The sequence below is a fragment of the Motacilla alba genome, chromosome 5, assembly GCF_015832195.1.
Source record: "Motacilla alba alba isolate MOTALB_02 chromosome 5, Motacilla_alba_V1.0_pri, whole genome shotgun sequence".
Taxonomy (NCBI): domain Eukaryota; kingdom Metazoa; phylum Chordata; class Aves; order Passeriformes; family Motacillidae; genus Motacilla; species Motacilla alba.
Genome location: NC_052020.1, coordinates 16,403,322 through 16,416,216, shown reverse-complemented (window position 1 = coordinate 16,416,216; position 12,895 = coordinate 16,403,322). Strand labels below are relative to the sequence as shown.

Below are 12,895 nucleotides of genomic sequence, written 5' to 3'. Positions count from 1 at the left end.
CAACAGAATCACACTTCAGAAAGTGCACTCTGGTTCAAAGCACTTCACTGGCAAGACTTGAAATCTGACAGTTAAGGTACAGAGATAAAAAAACACCTAAAATGAAGCAAATTGCAAGTTTTCATCAGGGAATAAAGCATGCAGCCCAACTTTTCCCTATTTCGTTCTAACTTAACTCTGTAAAAATGAAAAAGGAGGTACAATTCCTAACTTACATACCCAGTCTTCTGTTGATGAGGTTTTTTTACAGTGAATGGAATTTTAAATTCAATCATATCCTAGTCTTACAGAAGAAAAATAAAATATATCTATCTGTTGTGTCATCCTTTAGCACTTTAATTATGTCTCACAGACACTATCATAAGTCAAAAATATGTGAATTTATCTCTCACTTTCCCTGAACAGTACACACACTACTGAATAGACAGCCACAGAATAAATTGGGGGGTTTAAAAATCGTAAGTGAAACACAAACTCAACAGAACTAATCAGTTCCCTAAGTAGGACAAATTCACTTATTTACACCCATTAAACTTTTCATCTTTGACAGAAAAATTACAAAACATAAGTTAACACATCTTTTTTCTACAAATCCAAAACTCTCTTTGAATCAACCCAAAGCACTGACAATACCTGCTGTAGTTATGTAAATACATCAAAAAGAGCTATCTCAGAGCTCCCTAACATTTTTCATTCACTGAGCTGTGAATACTTCACATGCTGTATAGCAAGTTCCTTTCCAACAAAGCATCCTCAAAGACCACAGAAAAATTAATCCCGTTGTGGGCTACAGAAGCTGCAGCTCCGACAGCACAATTCTTCGAGGAGGCACCTTCTCAAGTGCAGACAGTTTCAGACATGGCTTGCCACCATTTAAGTAAGCACAACTTGAAGTACAGCCTGCTAGAGATCTGATCAAAGTATAAAATTAACACTCAAAAAGAGAAGCCTTCACAACTGGACAGACATTTTAATCCATTTAATCAAACTCATACAGCTCTAGTAAACAGGGTACAAGACTGAAGGCAGACCTGTACTTAATTTGTTCCCTCTTCTCATAAAAATGTATAATGGGAAAAGTGGTTAAGGAAAAATTGTTAACAGCTTCCTCTACATTCTGAAAAAACAGGAGTAATTTGGTATGTATTTCTGCAACATCTTTCATCTGAAGGTTCATAGTCTTCAAGCAGAGAAAACATACCTGCTATAGGCACGTATCCAACTCCTTGCTGATATACAGTGGGCATCAGGACCACTGGCTGGGGCTGCATCATCATGGCAGCTGGCAAAGACTTGACAGATAAGGCAGAGATTAGAACAACTCCGGAAATAATCAAAAAAAAACCAGCAATTAAAAGTGTTTGCAAATAAGTCATCACATTGCAAATCCATGTTCAACAGTACAATATGACTATGCTGAGTGCTAATCTATATTAAGCAAATCTCTGGCAAACTAACTGAACTACCATCTTTCAAATGGCAATTAATTTGCCTGTGAGTCAATAAACACACATCATGTCAAATTCGCCTTTTGCAAGAGTGATGAAATGTTTTTATCAAAATGCATTATTTTAAAATACAGGTTTAATCAGCTTTCATGCCTTAGTCTTGTGAAACGAAAATACAACATATTCATCATAAATATTAGACAAAATCTGATTTTTATTCTTATTTTTTATTTTTAAAAGCAGCGCATTGCTCCTTGAAGCAAATTTTAGTTTACATCAATTATTTTTGAGGTAAAACAATCCTTTAAACAAAATATCAAATTAACTCCATTCCCTTTTACTACCCCAATAATTTCAGTTATATTTAAGTTCAGTTTGATCCTTGAAAATATTGAATATTATGAACAGCACAATCACAAGGAGACAGATTTCAGGGTTAATTATAAACTCTTTTCTCCCTGGGGTAATGAAACAACTGTTCAGATCTGGGGCATAATGTGAATTTTAAACAGCAGGGAGTATCTGTTCCCAGCTGTGCCCTGAACAGCAGCTTGGAATGTCTGATGACATACAAGTGCAGTAGGAAACATTCAGGGCTGCACGTGCTACATGTTATCCAACAGGTACTTGAAACAAAGGTGACAGGTGAGAACACTCCAGGAGCTGCTGAACAAACCAGTGGAGGTCTGCAGTTCATGACCAGTAGCACCAAATGAACAAGAAAGGAAGTGAAAAAGAGAGTCATCTCAAAGAGTATTCAAACTACCCAAGAAACACATAAGATGGAGAAGAGTTTCCATTATTCTGCTTTTAAACTAACACGAATTTTTGAAGATTTAGGGGGGAAAGTTACTGTTAGATTCTACAAAGTTTTAAAAAATTACTATTATTAGGCTAGAAATAACAATGGACCATTTAGCTGAGGATTTCTTTTTTATACATATAGTAGCACAGTTCTAAGGAAACATTCCTGTCTGACCATCTAGGAGCCACTCTAGCACCAACTGCAGTCTGCAACTGCTGAGACCAATACCTCTTTGCAGTGGGTGCCTCCAGTGACCCCAGGGGTGCCCCTCTTGGCTCCCTGCACACCCCACACTCACAGACAGACAGGGTTTCCTTTGTGCCCCTTTGTGGTGCAAAGGGTCAGCACCAGGTCATGGTCCCTTTCCCGAGGCTCCCACCATGTCCCTCAGCCAGGGCACAACCTGCAGCTCTCACGGCAGCTGCACACCCAGCTACCTGCTCTCAGGGTACTCCTCAACAACAGGAATAAGCTGAATTTTGGTAATTGCAAAACAAGATAAATACCCATTTATCATCTCACCACAAAGTATTTATTGTCTTTACGAATATTTTTGACTGCTATTCCCAGAGCTGGGTATATTTATTTTAAATGCCAACACACACAAACACCCAGTATGGTACAACAGATCTACTTCAGTCTAAAATATCTCCCTTCCAACTACTTAAGAAGCTTCTCTCCCTTCCCACCCCAAACTCAGCTTACCGTGTATGACATAACCAGATTAATCATTCCTTCCTTGTCATCACCTTGCCTTCCACTCAAGCTATACCATTCATCCTCCACATTTCCTTGTTTCAGAGACTCAGGAATTGTAATGTGTGTCCAAGCAATGCGGTCATCCATTGAAAAGGCTCTCTGAAACATAATTTGAAAAATACTACCAAATTAGTTGTCCTGAAAGAAACCCCAAACTTAAAACTATCCTTGACTAACACTTCAGTTTTATGCTATTGACTTTGCTAATTTTATTCCCTTTGAAACTACTGAAGTGTCAATAAATATTTTGGCCATCTCCTTTCCAACAAGGATGAAGGACACTTTAAGTGGGATTACAGATTGATTGCAGGTATTTAATAGCAAGAAGCTGAAAACCTGAAGCAGAACACTCTAGAAATACAGCATCCTAATATCATTATAGGCTGTGTGAATCTCATGACATCACATCAGAGGCCATTACATTAACATAAACATCTTCTATTTACCATGACAGCCTGTGAACTCCAGCAGATAGAAGTACTGATCTGCCCCCCTGTTGCAGCAATGAAAGAGCCACTTGAACCAATCAGCTAAGCCCTCAACGCAGCATCCAAAATCCTTGCTTGTGTAATGACCACACAGCTGCTGCACTGTCATGCTTCACTACACACAGTGAGAGAGGCAGCAAAAAACCAGGCAAACCATGACTTTAGCCTTAGCTGTAGTCTCTTAGTTTCTCCTAATAAATCCTAATGACTACACACAGGTTGTAGTTGACAGTTTTAGTCTCAGGAATTCTGAGCTTGGGAAAGCTTCTAAGCTCTTCCTAGGTTAGAGTAGGACCGAAGCATTTTCAAGTAAAACAGCATTGTACAACAGGCTATTTTTAATAGGGACAGTGAAGGACACAAAGCTGCAGGGCATTTTGATAGCCAAAAGGAGCTTAAATAGCACCCTGACATCTTTTGCTTCTCTTCCTTTGCAGGCAAGCCTGCTAATGCCCCTTTATCAGCTACCAAAGAAAAGTAACAGTTCTCACATTCTTGAGGAAGAGCAAAGACTTGTGAATTGCTGCTTTTGGAATTCTGAAAAATTTTATTATCTCCCAGAGGACATGGCTAAGGAACTGTCTGTGCTAACTCATTCCTTTTTTGCAAGGTTTCAACCAAACCTCAGTCAAAATCTGAGATGGGGAAGGGTAGAAAAAATATATAGTAGTTCTGACCTCATCAAATATCTCTAGATAAAAGGAGTCCACACCCGGGGGAACAGTGCACTGAATAACTTTGTTCCAGCGGGGGTTCTTGGCTCCATTATGTGCTGTTGGAGTTTCATACACAGCGTATCCCAGCCGTATTCGGCAATAGGGATCCATGCGCGTCATTCCGTAATTCTTTGCCAGTTTGGCCTGAAAAGAAAAGAAACCCAGAAAGTGTATAATACTGATATTAACTTGAGAAGTTAATTACTATTAGTTCACAGTAAGAACCAAATATTGAACCAAGGACTAGATTAAATTCTGTGATAGAGAGAAAAGAGTTTAAAAAATAAAAGACAAACAGCATTCAGATTAAAACATAAACCAGTAACACCATTAAGTGTCTGGGAGACCTTGAAAAGGTCTTGAAAAGAGAACATCTTTTTAGCCTGTTTATTGTAGAAAATACACATCTTCACTGTAGCTAAAATTAATTACTTCATACCAAATCACAAAATACATGATTACAATGGCATTGTAACAAGTTCAATTTTTCTCTGGATATCTGATCTCCAACATACAATCACAAGTGTAATGTTGTAGGTAGCCTGTCCTCTTTCACTTAAGTTCTTTTAAAGGATGAATTACAGAAATCCAGTACCTTCAAGAATATTACACAATCCAAAAGCACAACCTGCAAAAGCAGTTTGAGGTAAACTAGTCATAGTAGATCATATGTTTCAAAGTGATTACACACTTATTTCAGCATGTGCATTTAATAGTAATTAATTCAGTGGACAACTTAAGGCCTACCATCACTATAAAAACAGATGCTGTATAGAATCAGAACAGATCCAACATTCTTTTGCTGTAACATCAGAAAACTAGAACAAAACAAGGTGATGACAGTCCTGAACACAACACTGAGTACTGCTGCACAGCTGTGCTCAAGCAGAAGTTGGGCTTTTTGTATGTGCTGTTTCTTTGACCTATACTAAGCAGGCCATGGTCCTTTTTATAGTAAGACAAGTGACAAAACATGGTGCCCCAGGGCATCTCCCACCTAGAAGATGTTACACAGTGCACAGCCTCAACTGTTGTGAGTTCTGTAAACATTTATCACAAAGGCTGCACTTCAGGCTTGGAAAGCCCTTTTCTCCTTCAGGGAATATGCTGGTTCCTCAATTCATACATTAGAGCTGGTGAGAAAGGTCTCAAACTGTTTATTGTAAATGTGGACTTAAAAATAAAAGAAGAAAGCTGGCATCCAAACTAGCTGATTAAGTTTGTGGGATTAGACAGATTATCAAACCTTCATCAAAAAAAAAAAGGTGATAATCATCTGTGCTTAGACAAACTCACCACCACCCCTAAATATCTGCAAGAAAAAAATAGTAAGGTTTACAGGAAATTGCTGCATCAGGCAGTGATGAAACATGAAACTGGACAAAACGCTGATGTACAAAAAAATGAAGCTACAAAACCTTTAAGAATTACTACCCATTTACATGTAATTTAGTAACTCAAATTCCAACACAAAATCTTTTCGTGTCCATCAGTTTTAAAAATTGCATTGATTATTTAAAATTACTTAATTGTACAAAGATGGCATAATTTTTACCTGTACTACAGTAATACTGAGTCTTCCTACTGTACCCATTGCTCCTCCATACTGTAGCTGCTGAGCTGCCTGGGCATCCAGCTGGATTTGCTGTTGCTGCTGGGTTGGGGTAATGCGAAGAAAATCTTGAGGAAGCTCACCAACGAATACCTTAAAAAAGAAAGAGAGGAAAAAAAAGAAGACTTTAAACTTGTATAATTGGAAAGAGATGAATATAAGTCAAAGTGTAACAAATTAAGGAGAACTTAGTCTTGTTTTGACAGCATGAACAAAGAACTAATTAAATTACAAAACTGCCAAATCATGTAGCAAATGTTCTCCTTTTCAGAAACAATAATTTCCAACATAAGCCTCTGAAAAAAAGAAGGACAGAGAGCCAAAGCTGCACTGCAACTAAACATTTAAGTAGTCCATACAGAAGTCAGAACCACTAAGTTTTACAGGACATTCATATATGCTATCTGATGGCATCCAGTTCTTTCAATTATTCATCACCCACGTTGTGTCCAATTGTTCCTGTTCCACAACACAGCACAGTGCTTTCATCTGAAAGGTCACTTCTACAGTCACCCTCAAGACAGACTGTAAAACAGGATTGCCTATGGACCAAGTCCTGCAACGCAATAAAAATGTCATAATGCTTTTCCAGTGTTAAACACAGCCAACCTGCAACTAACCTAGCTGACAAAATTCCACCACATTCAAAACAACGTGGCAATTAAAAATCCAGTTTATCATGAAAATGAGCCAGGGACAAAAAGTAGTAGCAGGGAACTTCTGTTACATGAGTCAATATGAATCAGCACTCCCCATGGACTTTCTGTTAGCTTTACAGTATAAAGGGAAAGTTTCTACCCATCACTTGTCAATTCAACAACTCAGGTTGTTTCTAGGTTTTAAATGCTCAGTGAACATTATCAATTCAAATACATGTAGAGAGATTTTCATTTCAAAATAATATCTATACTAAAATTTTAAAAGGGAAAAAGTGTCAAAGAAAATTTATAATTAAGCTGTATTAATTTCTGCTGTCTATAGAGTGGATGACACATTTAATACAGAACTGTCTACCTGATGAAGACAAAAGACAACACAATTTCTCGTGTTGCAATCCCAAACAAGATTACTCAATCATGTATCTGTCAGATGCATGCCTACAGAACATAATTTAAGAAGCGAACAGGCCTTGAGGACATAGCTTTTCAAGATTACACAGCATTTGCATGTCAACATTGCATCTTGGAGACAGAAATTGCAGCTCTTGCCAAATCACATGTATGACTATTTAGTATGAGTATCTGAGAGCCTCAGGATCCTGGCAACAGTAGTTGACACATGCCAGAAAGGAAGTTTATCTGAAAAGTTCAGGAGGAAGCACTGAATGCCTGCTGCTGGGCTATTGGGAAGCAGAGTAAAAAGGGAATCAGAGTTGCTTACAAGCCCCTTAAAATTTTATAATTAAAAACCTAAGCAGCTGAAGTTTTTAGAAGGGGAAAGAAAAAATGGGCTAGAAGTTAATAATAAAAGAAAGTTTATTTAAGTTTGGCTGGCAATAAGACATAGTGTTATAACAGCCTTCTCACTGGAATACATATCACTTTAAAATAAAACATAATCTATTTAGGCAAGATCTGAAATGGCCCCAGAATTAGCAAGGAAATGGAATCTACAACACAGCAGGTCCCCCTTCAGCCCTGGTCCTTAGGAATTTCCAATCTGGTGCTATCAGCACCTCTGGGAATAGACACCATAAACATTTCCCATAGTCAGAAGTGATGGCTGCATCCCTGAAATCCCATTTCCATATTATGCAAGCTCGCTCTGTCAAACTCCCAGAAAACAGGATAACCTCTTTTGTCTCCATCTTCACCTGGATAATGGAAAGCTGAAGTCATTCACAACAGAAGTCTAATAACAGCTTTCACTTTTGAAATTTTATTTCATAAAAGTTAACCAATATCTGTTCTGAAATAAAATAAACAAACTGGTCTCTGTACTGAAGTCCAAAGGGGGAAAAGTCCATGAAGGAGACAGAAGTTTTCTTACAGCAGCTAAGCTAATTCTAGGTTATTCAGTTACCTCACACAAAGCCACACTCTTATCCTAGAACTGCAGAGCTGACATACATAGAAACTAAAACCATCTAGTTTTAACTAAGTTAGCAAAAGATCTGAGTGGTAAACTGCTCCAAAAGGGAAGAGTGGGGAAGAGGAGATGCACACACTCATCTTATATATTCAGTTCGGACTAAGATTTGGTTCACAGATGCTTACTGAAGGAAATACATTACTCAGTATGTTCTTATACTAATTATCAGCTGATACCATATTGATGGAGACAAATCAGTATCATGCTATCTTTTTATCTGTAAAAAAAACAGCTCAATTTACATCTTCCTCAAAGCATTTAAAAGCAGACACATAATTGCCATCACCCAGCCTGAATTAAAAATACAAAGTTAAATAACCAGAATTCAACCAGTTTTTATTTTAAAGCAAGGAAAACATATATGACAAGTTTGTGTTACTGATCCTACTCCACAACCACTCTGAAACAAAAGCACTTCCCTCTAATGGCACTTCACAAAGAATGTGAAATTCAAGTGTGTTCTGTCACTAGCTGCAGAACAAGAAATTAATTCCATTTAGCAACAGGAGAGGGATGGGACTACAATTCAGGAAACAAATTAAAAATAAGCCTGCCTTATAATCACTTTCTAATAAACTTTACTGACAGCATTGCATGTTAAAAATATGGATTACCTAGAAATAGAATAACATTGCCCCTCCCATCTGCTACAATCACTTAAGAGGTAGTTTTGTGGATCTTCACAGTAGAATGCTGCAGGTATAAAAACTGCATCAAACTGAACATGGTGTGACATTCTACAGCTATTTGATGTAACTGAGGATGGGGCTGTCTCAATCTCACCTTCCTACCTCTTATGCAACATGAAATGGTGCCAGAGAGTTGTAAATTGGGTCAGTGTAAAAGCCTGATCAGAAGAAACAAGGGTTGGAGGTAAAGGCAATGGGAGCTAAGTTGTCAGAACCTTCAACTCACAGATTGTGCAAGTACTGGCACCTGTGTAAGGGAGGGAACGGGACACACAACCCAACACAGTCACAAATGCCCCATGTTACAGAAACATTTCCCCAGACACAATACACTCGGGGAACCATAATTAAGGTTTCCATACTAATAATTACCAAGGAAGTCTAACATGAAACTTCTCCAAAACATCACAGAGCTTTAAACATCTAACTAATCAAAAATTTCTGACCATTCTCCTTTAAATAGTTTTACTGTTATTAAGAAAGAAAAAGCAAAGGACAGAATTTTGAACTATTATTCTATGCTTTGCACACTAACGAAAAAATTGGTATGAGACAGGAAGCACCCAGACGTCCTGAAAGAGCTGATATTTGTTCAAGGCTGCTCTTTAACATCTTTGAAAGGCCATGGAGATTAGAGGAACTCCCCTATATCAGGAGAAAGACAAATCTCATACCAGCATTCTAGAGGGCAAGAAGAATGACCTGAGGAAGCACAGGCAGGTCAGCTTCATCTCAGTCACTCAGAAATGGAGCAAGTGCTTCTAGAAGACATTCCTTGACACATGAAGGGAAAAAAGCCAAACACAGATTAGGAAAAGCCTTGGTAAAGGCTGGCTATAAAAGAATAAAAAGCTGATGAGCCGTCTGCCTTCTCCAAAACAAGAATATATGACTAAGGCAAGCGCAGAAGGTATCAAAGCAGGATCATTACAATCTGAATGGGTGGACTAGTGGATGGATGAAAAGCTGACTGAAGCACTGAGCTCAGAAGCTGAAGTTCAGTGGTTAATGACACGGGAGGTTGGTTAAAAGTGAAGCAGTTCAGAGGTCTGTACATAACAACTTATCTTCTATTTTTATAAAAAATAATTTTTTTCCTCAGCAACAAAATGTGAAGACAAAAGGCATCCTTTATCAGTTTTGAGGATGACACTAAATTTTGGGAGAAATGACTGGTATACCTGAGGACAGGACCAACCAGAGAGATGGAAGAATTCACTGGCAGGAATTGCATGTAATTCAACAAGGGCAAAGACCTGTACTTTGACCAGAAAAATCTGTGGCACTGGTACAGACTGGAGAACAACTGTCAGGACTGCCTGTACCTCTACAGAGGTGGAGAGCAAGCAAAACACGGATGAGCAGAGGACACTTGCAGCAATGAATCCTAACAGAAAACTGCACTGGATCAACAGGAACCCAGCCAGAGAGATGAGGAAAGGAAACAATTGCTGGACCACACCAGGAACACTGTGACCGTTTGGGGCCCAACATTAAAAACAATCAACTTCAGGGAGACCAGCAAAGATCCACCAAGAAGGCCCATGAAAAGGGCTGGAGCGCTTGTGAGGCCAGGCTGAGGATTTGTTTAGAATAGAAGAAAGTCAGAATGCACCTTGTAGCAGCTTTCTAGTATCTGCGAAGAGGTCACTGAGAGAAGAGACCCAGGTTGTCTTCTGAGATGCAACACAAAGAGAAAGGAGATCGCAGTCATTAAACTGAAATGAGGTAGATTTCACATGGAAAAATGAGGGGGTAAAAAATACCTGCAAAGTATGGCAGGAACTATGGTATACAAGCATGAGTTAAAAACAGAAGACAGAATGAGTGTCCATATGACATCTCTGTCTATGCCTGGAGAGGTGAAGGCTCCACTGGGGAGACCACAGAGCAACTTCCAGTCCCCGAAAGAGCCTACAAGAAAGCTGGAAAGGGACTTATGACAAGGGCCTGTAAAAGTTTTGAAGAGTCTCAAGAAAAAAACTCATCAGAGTAGTGACCATTAGGGAAATTAGGAGCAGAAGTCTATGCAGTCCCAGGTTGGTACTTAATCTAATTTGGAAGGACCTGATGTATTTGCCAGAATGGTAGATAATCATGGAGAATAACCATGAAGAGTAATTTTGGATATGACTGGCTAGATAAGGAATCACAAATATAAAGTTTTGGTGGCTCAGTCTTAATCTAAAACCTGGTCAAATTGTTTATTAATACTCCTACTTGTAAAAGCTATCACTTAGCAGTCCTTACATATTCAGCTATAGATTAGGTTTAAAAAGCTGTTTTGTTCGTACAAGATTACAAACGTGAAAATATGTTAATTCCATAACATCCTGAAAAGGGTCAGAGATATCTGTGTTCTAGCAGAGTGTTTGAAGTAACAGACAGGATGAATTCTGTTTCTAAAGAACTAAACAGCAATAAGAAATTTTAATTACACACCAAGCAAGCAGCATCGCAAATGAGAAAGTGCAGGAATAAGATTGGCAACAGCCCACTTCAGTTTCTTAGCCACATGAAACAACCTTGAATATTTTCTTGCTTGTTCAAACAGAAAGAGTGAACTGTTCTCTCCAGCAGTAAAGAAAAAAGTGGTTCCCAATCCTTTAGCACCATTTAGTGGCTATTCATTTGTAATGCACTTGCGTATATAGAAACTAGTGGAATTTTATCTTCCTCTCTGAAAAGAATTAAGAAAGGCTGGAATGTACCACATAAGCACCCCCAGCTGTGAATGCCTGCTTAATATTGCCTAATTTATTCATTCATTTGAAAACATTCAAATCTCTAAGGTGGGTAAGGAAGAAAAACATGTACAACAATGTCAGCAACACATTAAAAATAAAACCCCAAAACTTGAAGCCCAGAAAGCCAAAGCTGCATGAGATAAATTATCATGCTTTTTGTCAGGCTTCAGTGAAGTTCAGGAAACAAAAGATTCCCAATAGATTATACAGGAGTACCCGGGAAATTCTAGAACAAGACATCTAGAAGAATAACGTTCAAGAAAGACCCGTCAGTTACGATAAATAAAACAAATAAGACACTCTAAAGAATGAAATGGACAATCATATCATATTACTGTCATAAGAGAAGCGACAGCAGCGCTGTTTTTCAAGATTAGCAGTAATTCACTTCTGTAATTAGAAGTAATTCACCTAATTCACTGTTCTTTCTACAAGGCTGCACGTTTTTTTGTTTTTTTTAAGTCGCTGTTTCTACATAATAAAATACAGGAGTGTAAAGTTACTGCTTTTTAAAAACCCCTCATTTCACCATAAGTAAACCCCTCATTTCATCATAAGTAGTATCATACTGTCAATGACCACCAGATCCTTTCAGACAGGACGAACAGACAGGAACAGCACATCAGTCGAAAGCTGATGTTGTAACACCTCATATGTAGATCACCATCCCGGTGTGAGGTATGATTATCCCTGGGCAAAACCAGACAGTAACATATTCCCAATAAACTGTCAGAACCACCTCCCACGAGGCTGGTAAATTGGTTTTACGACGGCTCAGCTCCCGTCCAACACGCACGCCTGCATCCCACACTGGATGCGCCGTTCCAGCTTTCAGGCGGCAGCTCCAGGGACAGCGGCCCGACCGTGCCCCGCGGAGCAGCGAGCACAGCGAGCTGCGCTCTGCTTCCCAGGGAAAGCCATTTAGCTCAGTGTAAACATTTCCCTCCTTGGGAAGGCCTTTGGACAAAGAACGGGCAGGAGAGCCTCCTCAAGGACTCCGCGCAGTTAGGAGGGAGTTTCCCCTCCCCTTTCCCAAAGCCTCTTCGCAGGCGGGGAACCGGGAGACGAGGCAGACTTCCCTCCCCCGCATCCCAGCAGCCTGGAGAAGATGAGAGGGCTTTTCCTCTCCCCCCTCCAGCGCGGCCGAGAGACACGGAGCCTCCCTCCCACAGCGGCGCAGGCAGAGGCCGGGCGGCCCTATCGGGATCTCCAAGCCGGCCTCGCCCGCCCAGCGCAGCGAGCGGTAACAGCAGATACCCCTGAGCGGGCGCCGCGCCCGCAGCACTCACCGGGCCCCGCTGGGTGGTGACGGTGGTCGCCATGGCGCCTCGCCGGGACCGCGGCCGAGACCCTCCTTCCTCCTCCTCCTCCTCCTCCTCCCGCCCCGCCAGGCCGCCGCCGCCGCTCCCAGCCCCGATCCCGGTCCCGCGCCCGTCACTCAGCGCGAGCCCCGCGTCACCTGACGCGCCGGCTCCGCCTCCGGGGCAGCGCAGCGGCGCCCTCTTGCGCATGCGCCTCCGCACGCACCGGGAGGGGCGGG

General features: G+C 40.3%; 1 protein-coding gene across 2 annotated transcripts in view; it reads right to left on the bottom strand.

Moving 5' to 3' along the window:
- Positions 1-12,895, bottom strand: part of LOC119702200 (toll interacting protein) — a 24,593-nt gene extending 11,698 nt beyond the window's left edge. For both annotated transcript variants that reach the window (XM_038139825.1, XM_038139827.1), the window contains exons 1-5: positions 12,645-12,895; positions 5,772-5,921; positions 4,178-4,360; positions 2,959-3,111; positions 1,202-1,292 (exon numbers count right to left, since the gene is read on the bottom strand). In XM_038139825.1, coding sequence (XP_037995753.1) covers positions 1,202-1,292; positions 2,959-3,111; positions 4,178-4,360; positions 5,772-5,921; positions 12,645-12,866 — 799 coding nt within the window. In that variant the 5' untranslated portion in view covers positions 12,867-12,895. The remainder of the gene's footprint in view (positions 1-1,201; positions 1,293-2,958; positions 3,112-4,177; positions 4,361-5,771; positions 5,922-12,644) is intronic.